The sequence below is a fragment of the Vidua chalybeata genome, chromosome Z, assembly GCF_026979565.1.
Source record: "Vidua chalybeata isolate OUT-0048 chromosome Z, bVidCha1 merged haplotype, whole genome shotgun sequence".
Taxonomy (NCBI): domain Eukaryota; kingdom Metazoa; phylum Chordata; class Aves; order Passeriformes; family Viduidae; genus Vidua; species Vidua chalybeata.
In genome coordinates, this window is record NC_071570.1 from 76,011,687 (window position 1) to 76,033,205 (window position 21,519).

The 21,519-nt window shown below is 46.3% G+C and overlaps 1 protein-coding gene across 2 annotated transcripts in view; it reads left to right on the plus strand.

Moving 5' to 3' along the window:
* The window catches only part of PAX5 (paired box 5), a 128,640-nt gene that overhangs the window by 92,794 nt on the left and 14,327 nt on the right, over positions 1 to 21,519 (plus strand). For both annotated transcript variants that reach the window (XM_053931595.1, XM_053931594.1), the window contains one exon: positions 5,114 to 5,215. In XM_053931595.1, the coding sequence (XP_053787570.1) occupies positions 5,114 to 5,215 (102 nt within the window). The remainder of the gene's footprint in view (positions 1 to 5,113; positions 5,216 to 21,519) is intronic.

The window sequence follows — 21,519 nt, forward strand, 5'->3', positions numbered from 1 at the left end:
ATGAAGAGTCAGGTGAGGCAGCAGCCTCTGTGTGGATCGGCGAGGGGAGAGCTCTGATCTGTGCTGTTGGACAGGTCTGTGAGGGATCTAGTTTGGGCCGGGATACCTGAGGTGGAGCCTAGAGCAGTGCTAGTCTCTGCTGGGTGGGGAACTCTGGTTCTGGGTGGTACCTTGTGTAATTTTAGATAGGGTGTGTGCTACCTTGGGTAGCCATTTCAGATGGTCTGATGTCTTGTAATGATACCTGCAAGGAAAGTGGGAGAATTCACTGGCACTGCTGGACTGACTTTCTCAGTATTGCTGACCTACTGAACCTCTGACTCTGAAGAGGTGGCATTACCCCATTAACCCAGAGCACTGCCTCATTCTTGACCATGCTTCTGAGCCAGTGGCAATCACACACCTGCTGTGAGCATGGGGCAGGGGGCAAAGGCTTCCCTCAGTGCAGACCATGGTGCATCGTGGAAAGCAAAATCACCAGCCCTGCTGGTGGCTGCGAGACAGTGGTAAAGGGGCTCTGTGAGCCCCTTTCCACCACCTGAACCCCTTACATGTTCTGATGTATCCTTTGCTGTAATTAATTACATGTCCAGTGGGCTCATTTCTTTCATACTGTTACTGACAATCTGTTAGATAAAGGGAAAAAAACGCATTGGTGCCCAGTGGTATTGAAAGTGAAGGGTTTTCACACTGTCAGGGTAATGAATTCTGCACGGGTTTGAAGCACCTGAGCTTGGGGGAGTCCTTGTGTCATGTGTCTGGGAGTGACAACCCCCAGTGGTTAATTACTGCCATGGATGAGAGCTGAGCTGATAGCAAAATGAGATAATTTCATTAGTAGTTAAATTTGAAGTTAATTGGATTCACGTTTACACACAGTAGTGTACAAAGACACACTTGGAAATGCTCTTTACTGCCCTTTGATTTTTTTTTAAGAAGGTAGATGGATTGAGGAATGATTCTAAACTGCTCCTTTTTTTTTTTCCACTGTAGTTTGGAGAGAGGAGAGTCCTTTGCTGCTGCAGGCTTCTCTCTGCCCCAGCCCTTTTGTCCTGCAGCAAGGACAATTGCTGATGCTCAAGCACTGCTTGCTTCATCTGTGCAGGGGTTGCTGCTAAGCTCTCCTGTAGCTGGTGGCAAAATTTCTTTTATGGAAGAAAATTACTTATTTACACTTTCTTTGCAAAATGATAATTTGCTTTCATTGTGAGTGTTGCCAGCTCCTAGTGAATGGAGGGACAGACTTTTTTTACTATCTTCTGTGTGCAGAGCCTTTGACATGTGCAAGGATGTCCATAGCAGAGGTGTTTGCCACTCTCCACAATGACAACAGTGGTGCTCCCCCTAAGACATTTTTTCTCTGGAAATCAGATGAGTGTTGGGTCAGCATTGCCTTGGAGGTATTCACCAGGAACTTGAAGGAGCCTGGTGAAGCAGTCTGGAGGAGGTGATGCAATAAAGGAGATGGCAGGGTCCAGGCTGAATGGGCACTAGAGCTGCTGTGTGCTCCTTCTATCATGGAGGTGTGCCAGTTTCAGGTCAGCAGATATCACTGAAGGTATCGATGCTGCTGGGGCTACCAGCCTCTCCGTGGGGAGGCCACTGTAGGAAAGATTCAAGGATTTTGGTACTTGGAGCTTAAAGCTGCTGGCAGAAGTTGTTGGAAAAAGATTGTTGGTTATCTTGGAAAAACCTGCTAGGCTCTGCTCTAGTTGAGCTTCTCTATAGGCTGGAGCTGGCAGCTGAGCTGCCCTGTCCTGCACAATACCAGCCCAGCAAGGCAAGGAGGCAGCTCTGCCCACAGCTGCTTTGGCCCTGTCTTTAGGTATCTAAAATAACCTCCAAAAAGCACAGGACAAAGACATTCAGGAAAAAATATGTCTTGAAGGGACCTAGGTCCCTGTGTCTGTGTGGCCCACTGCTAAAATGTAGATGTTCATTTCCTCTTGAGTGCTTTGCCTGTATGTGTAAGGCAGAACAACCTGGAGCAGAGGCTGCTTCTTAATCTCTCTTTGTACTAGGTGGATTAGTGTTTTTCTCTTAAATCAATTGTTTTAGTGCAGTTGAAGCTTGCCAGCACTGTGGGAAAATCTCATAGAGAATGGGATGCTCCAGTCTTTCTTTTTTTGGTGAAAGCAAATTGGATAGAATTGACAGGATGAGGCTGGATTGCAGCACTTGCAGCTATGCCCTTGGTCACCTTTGGCCAGTCCCCTCAGCCTCCCCTCAGGCCCTGCCTGAAACCTGGCTGTGGGGACCCTACAGGGAAGATTTGTTGACACATGACAGAGCATTTCATATGGAAATGGGATGTAAGAGAAACCAGCCCAAACCTGTGGAATAGATCACGGGTGATGTTTTCTTAATTGACTGAGGAGCAGAGGTCCTACTTGTTATACTGTTGTTTGTGGTGGTTAATGTTGTGCAGTGTCCTTGACAGTGATTCCACTCATTCTGAGTGTGGCAGTGGCTTTGGAGAAAGTGAATTATTTGTAATATTTCAAAATACTGAAGTAAATGTCAAGGTTTTTATGATAGCTATGGAAAGTGAGGAGTGGGGTGTAGTCAGTGTGGGTTAGTTTGGGAGGGGGAGCTTGTCCACAGGTCAAGGCCCCTTTGGGACCTGATGTGTTGTGCCATTCTGTGGTGACTCCATACAACCAAGGAAGGGAGGAATCCTGATTTCCCTCCTGGGTCTCCAGAGGGCTCCTAGATGGCAGTAGTCAGCCTGTGAAATGTTTGTCTGCATTAGGGACCAGCGGTGAACTTCTGGTTCACCGCTTCTGAGACTGACTTTATATAGACTGAAGATACTTTTGTATTCTCCAGACTGTAGAGGTGACATAAAGCATTTAATTTTGTGTGGGAGAGAAGGAAGCAGGGCAATGATGAGGGGAGAACATTTTAATCTAAAATAACCATTTTCTGCCTGCATTGAATAATTAGAATTCATTATGCCCTTCCGTAAGGGACGTGACTTCTCCCTAGCACTGGAGAGCAAATTAATCAATTGTTTTGAACCTTAAATTCTTTTAGGATGTGAATGCACCATAAATATTCTGTAGGAAGGGCCTGAGAGGAACAGCTTGCATCCTGATTTGCAGCTACTGAGTGTGGAGGAAAGTGGGGCATGTGCTAAGAGATCACTGCAGCAATGCTAGAGTTTTGGCATGTGCCCCTTCATCTGAGGGTAGGGGGAGGCAGTCTTTGTGGCCATGACCCAGAGATTGTGAGCCACAATGTGCAATTACTTGTGTACATGTCTCTTGTCTCATCATATGAAGTCTCATTTCTTTAAAGATATTGAAAAAAGGAAGATTTTTAAGTTTTATTTTTAGATCAAAATGAAATTGGGGCTCAGAATCTTTACAAAAAAAAAAAAAAACTTTAAAAAAAATTGGTTTGCTTTTTGTAAAAATGTTCAGTTTCAATCTCTCCAAGCTTAGAGACATGAAAAAAGGTCACTGTCTTTAAAACAATTGCCTAGAGAACACAGTGTGAAAAACCAAAACCTGTGCATTTTTTTTTTTCTTGTCAGTAGTTCTAAAATCAATGAAGTCACATAACTTTTGCTCATCCAACATGCTACCTTTTAAGGAAGGAACCTGATTTTTGCTAATGAACTGTTTTGGGCCCACAGGATCTTGGAGCTGACTGATGCCAGAGCGGTCCCTGTCCTGTAGAGGTTGGAAGAGCAGAAGGGCCAGGTGCTTCCTGAGCCCAGAGTCCCCTCCTCTTGACTGAGGTGTACACTTAGCTATTCAGAGCTAAGCTCTCATGCAGTGCCACTGCCTCTGAGCTGTGCTTTGGATCTGATGGACCCCTCATTTTCCCAGGCCTTGGAGGAGCCACTTGGCAGGCTGGCAGAGGTGATGGCAGAGCCAGGGGTGTGGGTCTAAGAGGCAGATCCATGAACTGAAGTGGTGCCTGAGTAGTGTGTGTGATGCTCACACTGGGAGTGGATTGCAGAGCCTACATCCAGCTGCTGACCAAGCCATTGTGTTGCAGGGTTACTGCTACCAGGCACCTGTGTGTGTCTTGAAAGCAACTTCTCCTTGGCTAAATGTTCTGCCCAAGGATGCCATGGGAGCACAGAAGACCATGAGTGGGCTCCAGGATTTCCTCTGGGGTGAGGGATGGATCCTGCCTGATGAGATGACAGGAGCATCCTTTTCTTCTGGAGGGTCTCTTGTGGCCACAGCTGACAGTGGTTTGCCCAAAATCACACTGTGGCAGCTGAAGGGATGGTCACAGTTCCAGAACCTCCACGTGGGAGCAGGGTCCATGAGGAAACACTTCTGTGGCTCTTTGTGAGCCATGATATCTGACCTCTTGTCTTGACACTACCAGCAGAAACATGTCCTTGAAGGTGATAGGAGGTATGTCTGGGAGAGGGTGAAGAAGGAGGGGGTACCCCAGACCCCTGGTCCAGGGACAGAGAGGATGGAAGACATCCCACTGCCTGCTTTTGTGGGGTTATTTCCATGGAAGTCCTGTGGGTACTTGACTAAAACCCATGTTTCTGGGGCTAAGGAAAGAGAAGTGCATCAGGCTGTGTCTGCAAATCTAAATCTACTTCTGGCACTGTGACAAACTATATTTTAAACCACCTTCATGTTTCAGTGCTTTGTGTTTGTTCCTTTTTTTTTTTTTTTTTTCTTTTTTGCTTTAATAAGAGATGAACAAAATGCCCTGCATTGTATTTAGATCTCAAACAGTGTCAGCCTGTGCATGTGATTTTCTAGGGAGTTTTCTAGCAAAATGTCATTAAGATCCGTGTTATTTCCCATTTCACTTCTTTTGACCTTACAAATCTAAGCTTTGGAGGAATTTGGGAGTAGGGGTGAGCAGCTAGGAGTTCAGGCGTGTGTGTTCCTCTCCCTGCAGAGCTTTGCTCTTCACCTTCCAGTCTTGCACTTCATTGGAGCTTTGTGGCAGCTTATAGAGAAAACAAAACTGTGCCTGCCGTCCCTGCCAGGCTGGAAATCCCATGCTGGTCCTCACAGGGCAGTGATGACAAATGCATGGCTGTGTTCTGGGTGCTTGGGGAGATGTAAAACCATGTCTGCTTGTCGCAATGCTCACGTGGTGATTTGTTGGTTTGATTCCTCAGGTCGCGAGCTGGCAAGTACAACCCTCCCAGGATATCCTCCACACGTCCCTCCTGCTGGACAGGGCAGCTACTCCGCTCCAGCACTGACAGGAATGGTGCCTGGTGAGTCTTCAGAGTAGGGGGGAAAGAAAACATAAAAGGAAAACAAATAGCATTTCAGGAGATAAATGTTGCCTGCTGTGAATGTTCTGTGCTGAGGTAGAAACCACAGTGCTGAAGGTAGGTGTGGAGTGATCCTGAGTGAAGTAGGACCAAGCTCCCCAGCACAGGAGGCTGCATAACCTGCAGAGTGCCAAGGCAAAGTGTTGGCACTGAAATGCTGAAGGAGCTTCCAGCCTCCCTTCTGTGGAGCCTGGAGGTTGCTCCATATTGGACTGTGCCAGGCTCTACTCACCTGACTCAGGCTTTCCTCTAACTCACCTGGTTTCTCCCAACACTGTCCCTCTGTGCTGCCCCAGTAGTGAGGCCAGCAGCCATGGGGGCTGGACATGTCCTGACCTCAGACTTCCTCCATGCAAACCTGACTCACAGGGACACCAAGCTGTTCCCAGGACACTCCTGTAATTTCCTTCCCATTTTGGAACCTCGCAGTCAGAAATGCCAGGTGGCATGAGCCAGTTGGTGGCTACTGCTTGCTTTTGTGGCAGCAGAAGCAGAGGTTGTGCAGGTGCCTGGGCTGGACAGAGCAGGTTCTGCAGGTCTGTCACATCACTGGTGCCAGCCTTCAGCGCTGTTGGCTGCAGATCCACATGCAATTCAGAGAAGGACGGTGACTTCCGGGTGCTGGCAGCAAGGAGTGGTGGGGCCACAGCACTCCTGTCTTTACTGGAGAGTTACCAATTCTTTGGGAGCAGCTGCTAGGGTGGGTTGGCAGAGCTGCAGGATGTGGGGCTTAATGGTGTTCAGCCAGAGGAGGTGCACTGTAGGTTCAGTGATGTAAAGTCATCTGAGCCGATTTTCCCAGGTAATAGATTTTATTTTTAACTACATATAGGCTTGTGTGACCCATTATATTGAATAACTGCACTGTTCCTCTCACTGGTTCCTTTAATAACAACCTTCTGCTCCAGCTAGTGTGAAGGTCAGCTGCAATTCCTGTAGGTTCTCTGTCTCATTTAAGTGAGAATTTGCTAACTAGCATCCAAAATGCCTTCTCAATCCTTCTTTGACTCCTGTCCTTTGCAGGACCAGTTTTAGAGCCTTGCTAGGATAAGCAGCACAGTTCCTGAGGGGCTGACAGTAAGGGAGGTGACATACCCAACTCTGCTACCATTGGCACATCTCTGCTTGTTCCAAAATGGCCAAATTGTCATGCCCAAGCACAGGCATGTGATTGTTGTTCCGGCTCTCAGGAATTCATCTCACGACCTGCCTCTGCCTTGCTCTAGTTTTTGGAGCCTTTGCTAGAAATGTGCTTCCTTGATAAGATTTTTAATCATTAGCCATGAATTTCTGCTTGTAATTAAGCAATTGTGTGAGTTAAGTGGTTAGAGACATGGGAGAAATGTGTACATGATAACACATAAGCAGTGTTTTGTTGCATGCTTGTTGCTACTGCCATTGCGCCTGCTGATGTGAGTAAACCCAGCCCTTACTATGCTGGGTCTTTGTCCCGCACTTGCTGGGGTTTGTAGCTTGCCTATGGGGCACGGGAGACCTTCACACTCCCTTGCAATTGCAAGATGTGTGGGTATTCAGCTTCATGTTCTGTCCTTATCTTTTCTCCAGCCCCCCATCACTGCTCATCCTAATAGGAGCACTTTTGCCTCCTGCCAGACCCAGGTCCTTCCTTATCTCTCCCACAGGCAAGGAGGAGAGTCTCTGCTGCATCTCCATGACTTGTTCAAACACATGCTCAAAATTTCACTTTTCCTTCTTCCTTTCCTGCAAAACAAGGGGCTTGCATATCAGCAGTGAATTTCCATTTTTATGTGGCAGAGAATAAAGTATTCAAATGCTTTTCTCTGAAGGAACCAAACAAGCAAACACATGGTTTGATTTCCGTCTGGTGCTTTAGGGACTGACAGCTGGCATTGTTCAAGGCTCCCATGAATATGTTTCCTCTGCAGGCCACTGACCGTGCAAGCTTCTCCTGCCATTTGGTGGCTGTCACCCTGTAGAATTGACTGGAGGGGAGCTGTCTGAGCTGTGCTGAGGTGCCAGCACCCACAGGGCTCTGATGTCACATGGTGCAAGTGAAATGCCACGGTGGGGACAGATGGGTACCTAGGTGGGAAACAACTGGCTGGGTGGTCAAGCTCAGAGGTAGTGCCTAATGCCACACTCCAGGTGGGTGCTGGTACCACACACAGAACTGCCCGGCACAGCTAGAGGTCTCTCTTGGTTGACAACTTCACGCACAACTAGAAGAGAGCCCACCATATCAGGTGTTCAGAGGATGCCAACCTGCACGATGCCATCAGTAGCCTCTAGAGCAGAGCAGTGATGTGGAGGCACATAGACAGGCTGGGGAGGAGCGTGAAACCCAGCAAGGACAAACCAAATGATCCTGCACCAGGAAAAGGAGCACTTGGCTACAAAACAGGCTGAAGACTGTTTAGTTCCTGGAGGGGCTCCAGGGATGAGGCAGACTGAGAGCTGAGCATCAGTCTGCTATCTGCACTGGTCATGAGAATGGTCAGCATTGTCCTGGGCAGGAGTTGGAGAGAAGGAGTTATCCCCACTCACTTGGAACTTAAGGACTCACAATGGGAATAGTACTGGTTTGAGGCCCCTTAACACAAATAAATAATTGGTGGAAGTCAAAACAAGTAAGATGCAACAGAGTATGACAAAAGTCTCCAAACTTTTCCCCCAGGAGATGGACCCAGTGGTGGAACAGGTTGCTGAGGGGTTTTGCAGTCTCCATGCTTGGGGGTTTTCAAGGCCATGGTGTATTCAAGGCCTGAGTATTCTGCCCTGGCCTTAATGCTGATCCTACACTGAAAATGGTATTGAGACCGCCTGAAGAACTTTTCATCCTGAAATGACTGGTCATTCCATGACTCAGTGTTTCAGCTGAGGCACTGCTGGAAATGTGCTGCAGAAATTCGTATGCTTCTGCCTGATACTGTGAGTAGGGATGGAGTCAGGAAGCTGTTAACAGATGGAGATCAGGCCCCTTTCTGTAAAGGAGTGGTGCCAGCAGTCCATGCAGGAGACACTTCTGCTCTAGTTACCATTAAATGACTGAGCCAGGAATCTCACTTTGAGGCTGAGGGAGCCCTATAGGCATCTTTTCTGTCATAGGGAAGATCCTAAAGTCTACACAGAGACTGGGAAAAATCACTTTCCACATTCCCCTTCCATCCTGTGACCATGGTCTCACCCTGCAGCAGTCCAGTGGCACCTTCTTCCAGCGCCTGGCTTGGCATCCTCTTTGCCTGTGCTCTGTGCCCCATGCCTGACTCACCTTTTCCTCTGGGAGACTATTAGTGATAGGAGGAAGGTGGGTAGACCCGACGTAAGATTGGTGACTATTGGTAAATGTTCCTAGACATGCTGGGAGCAGGCATCAACATTGACTTTATCATGTGGTATGTCATGGGAAGCCACAGGATCCCAGGAACAGCCACCAACCTCACCTGGGGAAGGGGACATAGCAGCACCTGGAGCAGCTTGCACAGAATGAACACTTCTCTTTAACCCTCATTGTCTGGTGGCTGATGCCTTGAAGCTTGGAAGTTTATATTCCTTGCAAATGTTCATTTTGTCTAGTGCAGCTCTCTGTGCACTGTTGTTACCTGTTTAAAGCTTTAATCCACTGTTGGTTCCTAATAGATTCATGGCCTCAGCATCATATTGGGGCACAGGATCCCACAGGTTACTGAGATGCGTATGAAGAACTTATCCCCAGTAATTTGGTACTGTTACTATTTGTTCACACTATGACTGTGCCCCTAAGGTGCTGTTGCTTTGGAAACATGGAGCAGTGTTTTCCCAGCAGCCTTTCCTTGCTGGAGGAAAATCTCTGGGGAAGAGAAGGCTGGAGCAAACTGCATCTTCTCCACCCAGTCACGTACTCACAACATGAAGTCTTTTGCCACCTGGCAGTGCTTGCTCCATTACAGACATGTGGTCCTGGGGCTGTTTTCTTCTTTGGATGGAGATGGTGTTGTCTTCTGCTTACAGTTTCTGTCTCCTCTGCTCTTTTTACTGCCTCACACTTCATTTTGGGAGCTCAGCAGAAGCAAGCTGGGTGCACACTGGGAAATGCAATATTTGCAGGGGTTTTACTCTGTGGCCAGTGTGGGGGCCTCAGAGCCCTTTCCTGAGGTGAAGTGTCTGAATGGAAGCACAGCTTCTGAAGCAGATGTTGGCTGGTCACAGAGACCATACAATTGCCATATCTTCCTCACCTCTGGAAGGCTGGGCTTTCTCTCCAGTGCTATTTCTCCTCCTTCGTGGGCTCTGCTGCTCTGCTGATTGGAGCTGGCATGGTGACAGGGACCATTGCTGTTTGCCTGGGGTCTTTTCTTGATCCTTTGTAGCTTCACAAACCACCAGCCTGTTTCCAGCACTAGCTCAGGTCTCTCTTTGCAGATCACTACTTGTGTCCGTGGGTCTGCTTCAAGATGTATCTGAAGGTCAGTGTTCTCCCATGTGTGGGGCAGATGGTGGCCATCAGCAAGGGTACAGAGGGGAAACGTGAGTGGTACAAGAGCTACAGTATGTGTTCCTGCTTCAAGCAACCCATCCCAGAAGCTGTGTCCCATTTGAGTCCTGACAGCACTGGAGCAAAGGGGCTTGCATCAATTTCATTGCTGAGACATTGGTTTGGACAAACCATACCTGTGTTCACCAGTGTGTGTGTGCCCTTGCCATCATGCTTATGATGCTGCAGCTGAGCTGGACACAGGTAATATGCAAGTAGCCATAACTCACTTAAATCCTTATTCCAGTTGTTGTTTTAGAAGTGCTGGGACAGCAGCCCCTGTTTCCCCTCAGTTTCTATCCCCTTGCCCCATTCCTTCTTCACAACTCCAGGGTTGAAGTCCCTGTTCTGCCACCCCTTTTCCCCTCCCCAGGGCTGCTGTTCATCCCATCCCCTCCTCTCCTGGCAGGCTCTGCATAGTGGGTGACAGGAAAGGGTAGACTCTCCAGAATAGTGATGCTGAGAATATAGTCATTAATGGGACTCTTGAAACCCAGATGTCCTTTCTGAACACCGGTAATTTGTTTTTAATGAAAAACCATGCAGTGACCCTGAACAAATGAATTTCCTTTATAAGAAGTCTATGTGCAATTACCCGACTAAAGGGACCTGAAAACACTGACATTCAAAACTGGGCTTTGAAAAGAAAGGAATAAAAAATAGCAATGCTATCACTAGCAGTCTTTTATCTAGGAGAAGATGCTTGCTTTAATGTGTGAAGGGGAAGGAGATGGTGTTGCAAACAAAACACGTGGCTTTCAAATGCATTTTTTTAATTGTGGCTGGCAGGTATTGATGCTGAGGAGCAATAAGGCTGTGTGGACGTCTTCCTGTTTGGGCTGTTCCTCATACTGAGTCTGCAAGGGATAGTACCCTTCCTCAGTCCACTGGCACCCAGCCTGCAGCAAGGGGTGCAGGGGTCCAGAATGCCAGCCTTGTGTCCTGAAGGGGTTAGGAGGCAGACATTTGGATGAGTGGGACTACCAGGATCCAGTCTGTAGAGACTGGTGGAATTTGGATCCACTGGCTCACTGAAGACTTTCTTTTTCTTAGTTATTGTTTTTGATCTGGCTCTACCTTTGCCAAAGTTTGGCACCAGCATGTTGTAATCTTGTGACAATATTCAGGAAATAAATGGGAAGGAGATGAGAGATAGATTGCCTAAAACCAGGGGCAGAGAAACCAAATTGTAGTATATGGGATGTCAGAGGGCATCAGTGAACCAGGTCCTCCTCTGTTGTCCAGTATAATGCTGGAACTGCTTGGTTACTTGAACACTGACATTGTTCTGGCCAGTGAGAGTAAAAGGAGATTCTGGCCCTTTATGCTAGATGGACCTAAAGCAAATGAGGAATAAACTTTAACAATTCTTTGGTGAAGCAGAAAGTTTGCACTTTACCTCCTCAGAGCTTGGAAGTGACGCCCAAGTGTGCCATCAGTTCTACCTGCTCCATGCTGCTGTTGTGGCTGGGATAGGTGTGTGTGTTTGGGCTGTAGCCACCTGTGCCTTTTTGACGGCTCATGCAGCTCAAACCCAAACCCAGATGTCCCATGGTGCACCCCAAAGACAACTTCAGCCCCTGCAGATGCTCACAAAAATATCTAAGGCTTCAATGCCACAGTCAGAAGACCTGCTACCAAAGGGCAGAAGAGCTGACGTTGCTTTCTCTGGTTAAGCAAATTTTTTGCATTTTTCCCTGAGTCTGAGGCTATTCCATAGAAGTATCTCTCCACCCTTTTGTAGTCTTGGAAGACAAATGCCAGAGAAGTTTCATCACCTATGATGGAGTATGTGATGTGCCATCACAAATATCTTGGGCCAAATTGCAAACCAGCTGACAAATAATTCCCTTAATCAATAACAAAACAGTTAGGTAAATAGTATATGTTTATCCTCTGCTCGTGTACATTTTGGATGAGGGTCTGCCAGAATCTTGGAAGTCTAGAGACATGTTTTGGTTCTCATCTATCAAGAATGTAATTACTGTGCTTGCACAGAATGTAGATAAAATCTATATTGTTTTCAATATGATGTTGTCAACTATTATTTCATTGAACTGACTTAGAAATTATGCTGAAGAGGGCAGGAAGATGAAATGCTGGAAAGCCCACAGCCTTTGGATCTACTGATCCACCTTCTCCTTGCAGAGCAATCCTCACCTGGGGTCAGTTAGGTTCTCTGCTCTTTACTCCAGCTGAGGATGTGATCCCCAATGTCCCACACGTGGGAGACACGTGCAGACCACTCTGCTTTGCTGGCCCTCTCTGCTCTGTCCATAATTTCTGCCTCCTCCTGTCGAGGTAAGACATTGTGAATATCTAAACATAAGTAAGCAAGGTGAAGTGTCTGTAAACTAAGAGGTCTGTATTTAGGAGTGAGGAGGAGGAGAGAAAACATATTGTATTGCTCTACTCTTTGGAAATTTCTATGCATTTGTAATAACAAAATTACCATAATTTGCTCGTTAACGCAGCTAGATCAGTCAAGCATTGTTCCAAACATGCAGAGGCTGCCGCTCGCTCTAGGTCTGCCAGTGAGTTAAGCACGGTAGAAATTAGCATGCAAATAGCCCTAATTCGGCTGAGCTGTCAGATCCCCACTCAGCTGCTTGTTCCCTTTGAAATCCCTGACAGGAGGGGCTCAGGCAAGCCCATCCTCCAGTAGATCCAGCCAGAAGAGTACCGAGGGGGCACCTCCTGAGTGACAGTTTGGCTACCTTCAGTCAAATCCATCTATCTTGTCAGCCAGCAGTGGTGACACGGGGGGCTGTGGGTTGGGGTGCGTCTTCCAGCCAGACCTCCATGCCAAAACTGTCCCCTCCCCATCCCAGGATGGTGCCAGGATTTGGGGCTCCAGCAGCTGAGTGATGCTCCCTTGGGATAGGGGAGTGCTCTGTTCAGATACCAGTGTTCAAGTTAAGCTGCTCTTTGGATCAAAGAGTGGTGAGGTTGGTGTTTTTTAGTATTGAGAGATGGAAACCAGGACTTGTGGTAATTTATTCTGGAGCCTTAGCCAAGACTTCCAGGTTGTCTGTGGCTGTGAAGCTCATGAAGCATCACTGCAGAGGATGGTGCACTGGGCAGTGATGGGATGCTTCTGCACCATATCTGCCTGTGGTCCCTGAAGATGGGAGAGAGAGAGCGGCATGTAGCTGGTGGCACAGGGCTCTGTCCTGCATCCCCAGAAGGGAACCATTGGACCATTCCCCCTCCAAGATACCCACAAGGACACCCTAGTGGCAGCTGGGAATGGTCCTCTGTTAATGATTGTTCAGTGTTACAGGTCCGATGTGTTGCCCACCTTTAATCAAGATTGGTGGTTATAAAAGCAATAGTGAGAATTTATGAAGTGTTTTGTTGCTGGTTAGTTTCTTTTCTTTTAAGGGAAGATTATGTTAGTAAACATTTTTCTCTCTGCAATACAGTAATTTTGAGACCCCTTGTGCTAGCAGCTACAATGAACTGCCCCAAAATATCTAGAGGCAGAGATTTAAAGATGATGTGTTAAAAGCTCCATAATATGCTGTGTAGGACCTGGCATATAGGTCTGATTTTAATAGTTTGCCATATGCAGGATCAGTTCACCCCTACCCAGGCAGCTCCCAGGGTCTCCTCTGGGCACTAAGGACACTCCCCCTCTATGTAGAGGGTGCAGGGGCACTGCAATCCTCCTTTGCAAAGGCAGTAACAGCTTTACAGAGGGTTTGCTGATTTGTTCTGCTGGTTCTCAAAGGCAGCAATGACCAGGGCTGCCCAGGTGATGCACCCCTAGTGTGCTGGCTGTGACAGCTGGGTGTCCAACCAGATGTGGCATGCCAAGAGTGAGGCACACTGCTGTATCCTTTGCATTTCATGGGTCCACTCCTGTTTGCTCTTGTTTCTTCATTACAGACAGCTGTCCTTTGGTGAAAACACAATAAGGAAAAGATAACTGTAATCAGAAAATCATGAGACCTACATTAGTTCTGATTTTGGAAAGCTGCTGTTTGGATTAGTGTAGCAGAGCTATGACAGTGGTAAGATATTGCACAGATTGCCCAGAGAAGCTGTGGCTGCCACATCCCTAGAAGTGTCCAAGGCCAGGTTGGAGGGGCTTGGAGCAACCTGTGATAGAGAAATGGCATAGTTTCTGGTGTAGTTCCATGGCAGGTGTTGGGACTACATGAACTTTAAGGTTCTGTCCAACTCAAACCATTGTGTTGTTCTGTGATTCTATGATTCAAGTGTCTGGTGTTCTGAGCCTCACACAGGCATTGCCTATTAGCAAGGAAGGAGCAGCTAGAGCTGGCCTGGACTTGCAGGGCTGAACTCAACTGCCTTGCATGTAGCGTGGTTTCTCAGGGAAGAGAAATAGCCATGTGAGAGCACACAACACATGTTATGATTTCTGAGCATTCTGTTTTTCATGCTTGTGTCTCCTTTGTGTTATGTCAGCACACAGAGTTTAAAAAAATTGGAAATTATGAAAGTGTTGTGGTTGAGAACAGCAAGATGTCGGAGCTTTGAGCCCTGCAAAGTGCCCAGCATCTGTCAGGGTTGCCAGCTGTGGCTCAGGCATCAGATGACCTTACATGTGGGGTGTGTGAAGCAGCCAGACCAGCCATCAAATCAATCAGGCAGTTTCCAAACAAATTGTGTTTGACAATGAGCAAATGCCAAGATCCCCAAAGTAAGCAGAGTGGAAAGCACTTCATGGCCCACTGTCCATGGGCAGGAATGTGACACGGCTGCCCTTGTTCTCTTTTTCATACCACACAGCATGGCAGCTGGTAACAATGATGAGAGAGTAAAGTCTATGTTCCCATCACATCTGAGCTTGACACCCCAGCTCTCCAGTGCTTCCATGTGGTGAGGATTGGGATGATGCGTTTTCTTTCCTACTGAGTGTTAGACCCTGGCTAGCCCACCTCTTGCTGAGATTCTTGTCTCAGAGGAGGCTTGTCATATACCATCCCCAGCCTGGATTCTGTATGCACTGAGTAATGTGCCTAGCTCAGGGTGACAGGGGTTCAATATCTGCCCAGCTTCAAGGTGTCAAGAAGTTGTCCTGTAATGAGATGGAAGCCTCCTGCCTCCAGCATTTTTGTAGCCAAGAGAATGCTGCAGACTAGATCCTGAATCCAAGCATCCCCAGCTCCCTTAGTATTCCCCTCTGCCATGGAAGGATGACCCCTGTAGAGGTTTTGAGGGGACTTAGCAGCCATTCTCTTGCAGGCCATTGTTTATGAATTCAGTGTTTTTGCTACTTGCTGGACTTATTTTCTGAGATGGTAGGTTTGAGCTCTTTGTGATTGTTGCTGGAGAGAGTTTGCTTGCATTTAGGACTTTTTAACATAGAACATCTGCCCTGTGGTAAACTCCAGTTCTCAGAACTTATGCCTATGGGGCAAATTGAAATGCTATGATAATAAAGTATTCTCCTCCCAGGATTTTCTGGATTCCTTGAGACTTTATCAAAACAAGTGAAAATGCTTGGACAATACAATAGATTGCAAGTGCAATTCAATTTAATGTAATCAGTGCAAAAGAAATAAAATGGGGTAACAGAAAGAAAGAAAAATTAAGTGAGAACTTAATCAAAATTACATACTGTAGTAAAAATAAAGGAAATTGCTCCAAGAACTGCCCCTTTTCCACACCAGAAATTTCCTCTGAAAACACAATTTAAAGCAGAGGCTATTCATCTGTGGGAAGCAGTGTTTGTGTTGGAAACCTATTGTGTGGCCAGCTGTGTGAGGCAGGTGTGAACCCCTGTACAGGGGATGCAGGAGCTGAGAGTTTAAGGATGTGTCTCCTACTCATGGGATGCATGTCCTGGGCCAGGAGAAGAGGGACAGTCTGCATGGGGAAGTGAGAAGTCTCCAGAAAGAGGTATGTGTTCATTTGTTTTTGTCAGCAAATATGGCACTGGGGCACTTCAGATGAGAAAAAGTCATCTGTCTCTTATGACCTCAGTAGGTTTGGGATAAGGCTCTGCAGTGACTGTAGAGGAAGCTGCGAAGTTTAAATATCACTTCCTCAATTGCATGACTTGTACTGGCTTGATGTCGTTTCAGCAGCAGTTACATTAAATCCTGTCAGTCTTGGGTGCTTTACTCTACCACAGTTTGTCACAAATAACTGCTGGTTGAACATGGATGTTTTACTTGTGGAGAGGTATGCACAGACTCCATGATGGGACAAACAGTGCCCAGGTGGGAGAAGGCCTGCTTGCTTTCTCTGGTAAAGGTGTGGGCACAGGGTGTGGATGTGGCCCCATCTTTTTCTCCTACCAGCCTTTTCCAGGGTGAAGGAGCCATCTCAGCTCAGGCTAGCTTGTCTTTGATTCTTGAACATTTACTAGAGTCAGGAAACATAATGCCAGGCAGCAGTGAGGAGCCTGGTCCTGGTAAAGGTGTGCACTGGGCTGTTGGGAGCCATGGGTCCCCTGGGGCATGTACCATGACAAGCCATGATGTCCTCAAGAATGAACTTGCTATGTGTGGGAGGGGACTGCCTTCTCCACCTGTGTCTTCTCTTCCTTGGCACAATTTTTGGCTGATTCAGCTGGATCGAGTCAGGCTAAGCAGCTGCAGACATTATTTGGAAATGGCACAGGCTACAAAGCATTTGCCAGCAAAGTGTCCCATGTTGTGCCAGAGGACTGAGCTGCCACATTCCCAGACACCTGAGACTGACTGACAAGATTTTATTCTGCGTTTAATGGATGACTGTAATGTGGATGTGGTGTAGAACCAAAGCAGTGCAGTGGAAATTAAGTGAGAAATTATCTGTCTTCTGTCACTCAGGCATTAATTCGCATCATCTCTGGTGTCAGAAAGAAGACCTGACATTATCTCTTCTGGGGATGTGTGTCTGTATTTCAAGCTCCCCACAATCACAGAGTGGGAAAAGCAGACCCTGCTGGTGTGCTAAAGCCCCAGTCCAGGGGTGGATGAAGCTTGCAGTCCGGGTAAAAACCTGGTCTTGCAGAATAGCTGAGATGCTGAGATTTGTGTGGCTCAGCTTGCAGAGCTTATCCACACAGGGGGTGAGCACAAAAGACTTTTCCATCTATCAATGATGCTGCCACCTTGGCAGAAAGGGCAGGACCACCTGGCCCTCTCCTGGAGCTGCTCTCCCAGTCCCAGGTGAGCCATGGTGAGTCCATGATGGAATCTGACACAGTCACCAAAGACTGGAGTACCAGAGGAATGCCTGAGACTGTGCTGATGTGGGAGGATGCTCCCTCAGTCATGCAGATGCTTTCCTGCTCGTGTTCCCACACCTACATTGAAATATAATTGAAGACAACCTCCATGTCAGCAGCAATGTGCATGTATCAAGCTACCAAAATGCTTAATTTCCAGGCTTTACAATATTTGGAGTCTATGTTACTATGGCTTGTAACATTATATCTTCTGCTATGAGCTAAATTATTGTGTAATTCCTGGAGGTAAGCACACATTGCAGTGTCATTATGAAGGCTGAAATTACAGAAAAGGCTCAAGTCAGGATGAAGCATGGAGTGGAATGTTTTCACTTGAACCAACTGCAGTATTTCTGCTGCCTAGCTCAGATATTTTAATCCCACAATATACTTCTTGTGACCTTTTACACCAATTTGGCATGAAACCGTATTGCAAAACTTACTTTCTGTGAGTCAGTTGTTTACCTTTCATCCCACCTGCACTACCAAACTGGAGGTGCAAAGAAGGTAAAATGGTGCCTGCCCTGATGTGCTACGGGGCTGCTTCTGCGCAGGTCGGGAGTTCATAGGCACATAGGCATGGAGTGGCATTCTGTGTGGATGCATCCCCTGTGCTGTTTATCTGCTCCATGACCCTTGTCTACCCTGTGCCACTTGTCCACTCTGTGCTGCTCATCTGCCACATGTCCCTTGTCTGCTCTGTGACCCTCATCTACCCTGCCCCCTTGTGTACTCAGAGAGATGCCCTGCATTCTCTCTGTGTCGTTCATCCACCTTTTGCCATTCACCTGTACTCCATACAGGGTGCAAGGGGGCTTTGCAGCAGCCTCACCAACCAGGCTTAAGGAGAGACAGTCTGGTATGGGCAGCTGCAGCAACCAGACAGAACAGCAGTATGTTCCCAGCCCCATATCTGGCAGCACTGGTACTGAGGCCCTGCATGTGGCCAAGTGTGGCTTCCTGATCTTGATATCACTGTTGGCAGTGCAGCTTCCTGCTGCTAGGTCCACCTGGGATCCCAAAGTGCATGCTAGTGGCTGGTGGAGAGGGGAGATGACTCTACAGGGGCAGCTGAGAAGGAAGGGGCAAACCCCTCATTGCAATTAATTGCAATGCCATCTTATATTCAGCTGAGTTGCCAATTGTCCTCTGGTATAGAGAAATAAATCTCTCCCAATGCAGTTCCAATATGGTTGCTCTGTGGCACCACCTACCTTTGTTGTATTAAAGTTAAATACCTTTGTGTACAAAAGTTTAAAATGCATAGCTAAAACCTATGTGCTTGCAATAATTGTGGATGTAAATCTTTTTGTCATCCTGCAAAGACTAGGTGAGATATTTCATAAATATGTCAGAAGCAGCATTAAAATTTTATGGCAGGCAGCACGGGTCGAGAATACTACAGTGACTTCTCAGCAAGGTACGTCCACCTTAACCCACAACTCATTAGTCATTGATGGGATTTCTGTGCCTCATAGCTTCTTGGAAATGTGGTAGTGTTACAAAAAACTGCATGTTACTGTTTTCGTACAATATGACAGCCCACTCAGAACTGTTAAAATACTACATCTTTGACCACTGTTGGATAATGTAAAGATAAAATAAGGGAGAAAGACTGGCCAAACTGTGTGATCACAGAATTATATTAAAATTCATTAGAAGTTAATTGGCAGTTTTGATGGGACTGGGAACTTTGGATAGATGCTCTCTGAATGTGAGAGAATGTTTATTTTCAACTGCAATAAACTTCTCCTTGGCTGATGTGCAGGAACAATTAGCCAAAGTAGGGGCTAATTTCATTTTGAAATGACATGTGTGAAAATCTGGGACATGGCTGCACCTTAGCCACTCTCTGAAGGGTTAATCAGTGACTGAAAGATGGGACAGACATGGACTGGATGTGCTTTTGGTGAGTGTCTTTGAGGGTCATAGATGATTATAAGTGATCTGTTGATTCACTTACAGCAGATATGCCAGTGGATTTACAAGCCTGCATGTGTGAGGAGCATGGACATATCTGTGTGTCCATGTTGGCAGGTATTATTAGTGTGTCCTTATATACGGGGTGTGTTTCTGTATGCACACCCTTGCTGCTGCAGTCCCTGACATCCCAGGAAAAGACTGCCTGGTCCCCTTGCCAATGGCTATGTATGCAATACCCCACCTGCTATGGGAGCAGACCCTGGGTTTTGCCCCCAGCATTTCTCCAGGTGGCATCCAGCCAGATTGCTGTGATAGTGTCTGTAGGTAAATGAACATGAAGTGTATGGTTTTGTATATTTATTTATATAAATGTATATATTGTAGCTTCTTGGGGACAAAGAAAAGTCAGTTGTTCCTCCTGTTTTTAGGAGAGAAAATCATTCTAACAAACAAAAATGTTCCTCTGTTTGTTCAGATTCATTTAAGGAGGTTGCAGATGCTCATCAACCAAAACAGAGTCTGGCTTATACCACTGGCCCCTGTAATCAACAGTTATTGCCACATTTTCTGGCAGTTCTTCCTACAGGCAGAATGCTGTCTAGTTATTAATACAGATTAGTGGCACTACCTAGGATCCTGTGAATGCCAATGTCTCAGGGCTGACCTGATGGTTACAGCATGTCACAGCTCCAGACGACTGTCTTGGCTAAAGGTGGACGAAATATTTGATGTAGTTTTGTCATGTTGTATTGAAAGAACATGGGTAAAAGGCTTACTGCTTTAAGGACTCACTGTTTGTCAGGGGATTTTTTCATTTAAGATCAACAAGTGAAGGTTTTGTCCTGTCTAAGAAAAGTTTTTTCTGGAAAAACATTTGTGAGGGTTGTTCTTGTACTGAAATATATTATTTTCAATTCCATCATCAGAATGAAAAAGGCTGGAAGTGGGATATTAGTTGTACAGAAAGCATTTCCACTTTTCCATTATAATGTTTTTTTCACTTCTTTCCTGTGAGAATGAATTGCTCTATACAATGCCAGGTAAGTGCAGGTTCAATGAGGAGAGCAGCTTCCCATTTTTATGCAGAGGACCTCAGGTATGTTGAAAAGCAGTTTCCTTTTTTTGAAACTACTCATTGAAGAAGTTTTCCAAAATGACATTTTTCAGCCCCCTTTGAAAACATTTCTTTTTATTGAGGGTTCTTCCCACCACGACCCATGCTAGTCCAAGTACCATGTGAGCTCAGGGGCCTTCCATCATGCGTCACTCTGCTCAGAGTGAAGATATGTCTCTTTGGGATGGTGTATGCATTGCTTGAAGGAATGGGCACAAGAGTGGCATCTGAAAGGGGTGTATCCTGCTGTTAAGGGGTGTATCCATTGCCATATGTTGGATGTGTCATTCATTCTAGCATAGTTTCTGGTAACACAATCTTGAGAAATTTCTCCAAGCCTGCCCTTCAAAGATGAATCTATGAATCCCACCAGCATGTCCTGGATGTTAGCTGGTTATGACCCTCAGTATCTTCATTGAGACAAATTGGGTGGATCATGGAAGGCTTTTGCTAGATACAGTGTATATTTCTGCTCAGCTTCTTCTCTCGGGGGATGCTGTTTCTGAAATACCTGCTTTGTTACAGTAGGGCTGTAGTTTGGTAATCTTCCCCATTTTTTGGCACTTCTGTAGCATGTAGACTGCTTGGTCTAGAGCAGTCAAGTTAGCAGCCAAGTGTGCTTGGTCTGCAGAGCTGAAAGCAGAGTGATCCATTTCCTTCCTCCTGTAGGACTTCTGCACAAAGAGCAGGTGTGGGTCCAGCAGAATCCCTGGCAGATGACTTGGTGGTTAGCCTATGGCATGCCCTGGGTTGCTACTCCCCCAGGTTAAATGCAGCTGATATTTTTAGATTAGAGCTATGTATATCTCTGATCCTACTGTTCACTAATGAACGTTGAAGTTAAAAGAAAGTCCAAGATTCAATCAAAACAAAAACCAACAATAAAAATTACTGTGGACTTTTCTTCAAAGGTACAGTTCTTTCTTACTTTCAAAGTTACATTTAGTTTACCACTGAGACTTTTGGCTAAGTTTTCTCTTTTTTTTAGCTTCACTGAACTCAATTTGAAAATTTAGTATTTCTTCGAATTTAAAAGGAAAATATTTGTTTGGAAAACAACTGATTTAAAAAAATATCCATGACTCTCACTGAAGTATTGTGTCTGAATTGTCAGAAATTGTCAAAAATATGTTAGTGATGTGAAATATCTTTTTTTTTTTTTTTTCATGTGATGTGGAGTATCAGCTGAAAGGTTTTTCCCAGCTCTTCTGTTCATGGGGAAAACTTCTAATGGAATGAGTCCTGTGAGCTTCAGAGGCAGTAGCTTCCCAGACGGGACTGCAAACCTCATTGTCTCTCACCCTAAACCACTGCAATGGCTTGATGTGGAGAGGAAAGTTTATTTTACTGATGGAAAACCATGCTGTTGTTCTCTGCTGAGAGCCCAGACCCTTTTCCTGCCCTTCAGGGTCCCCCACAGTTGTTTGTCCCTCTGACTTTATGTGGGATGTTGCCTGAGCTGCTGGATCATGAAACTGTCTTCAGGGTGGTGTTGGCTCAGGGTGACAAGAAGCTTCTGCTTTGAT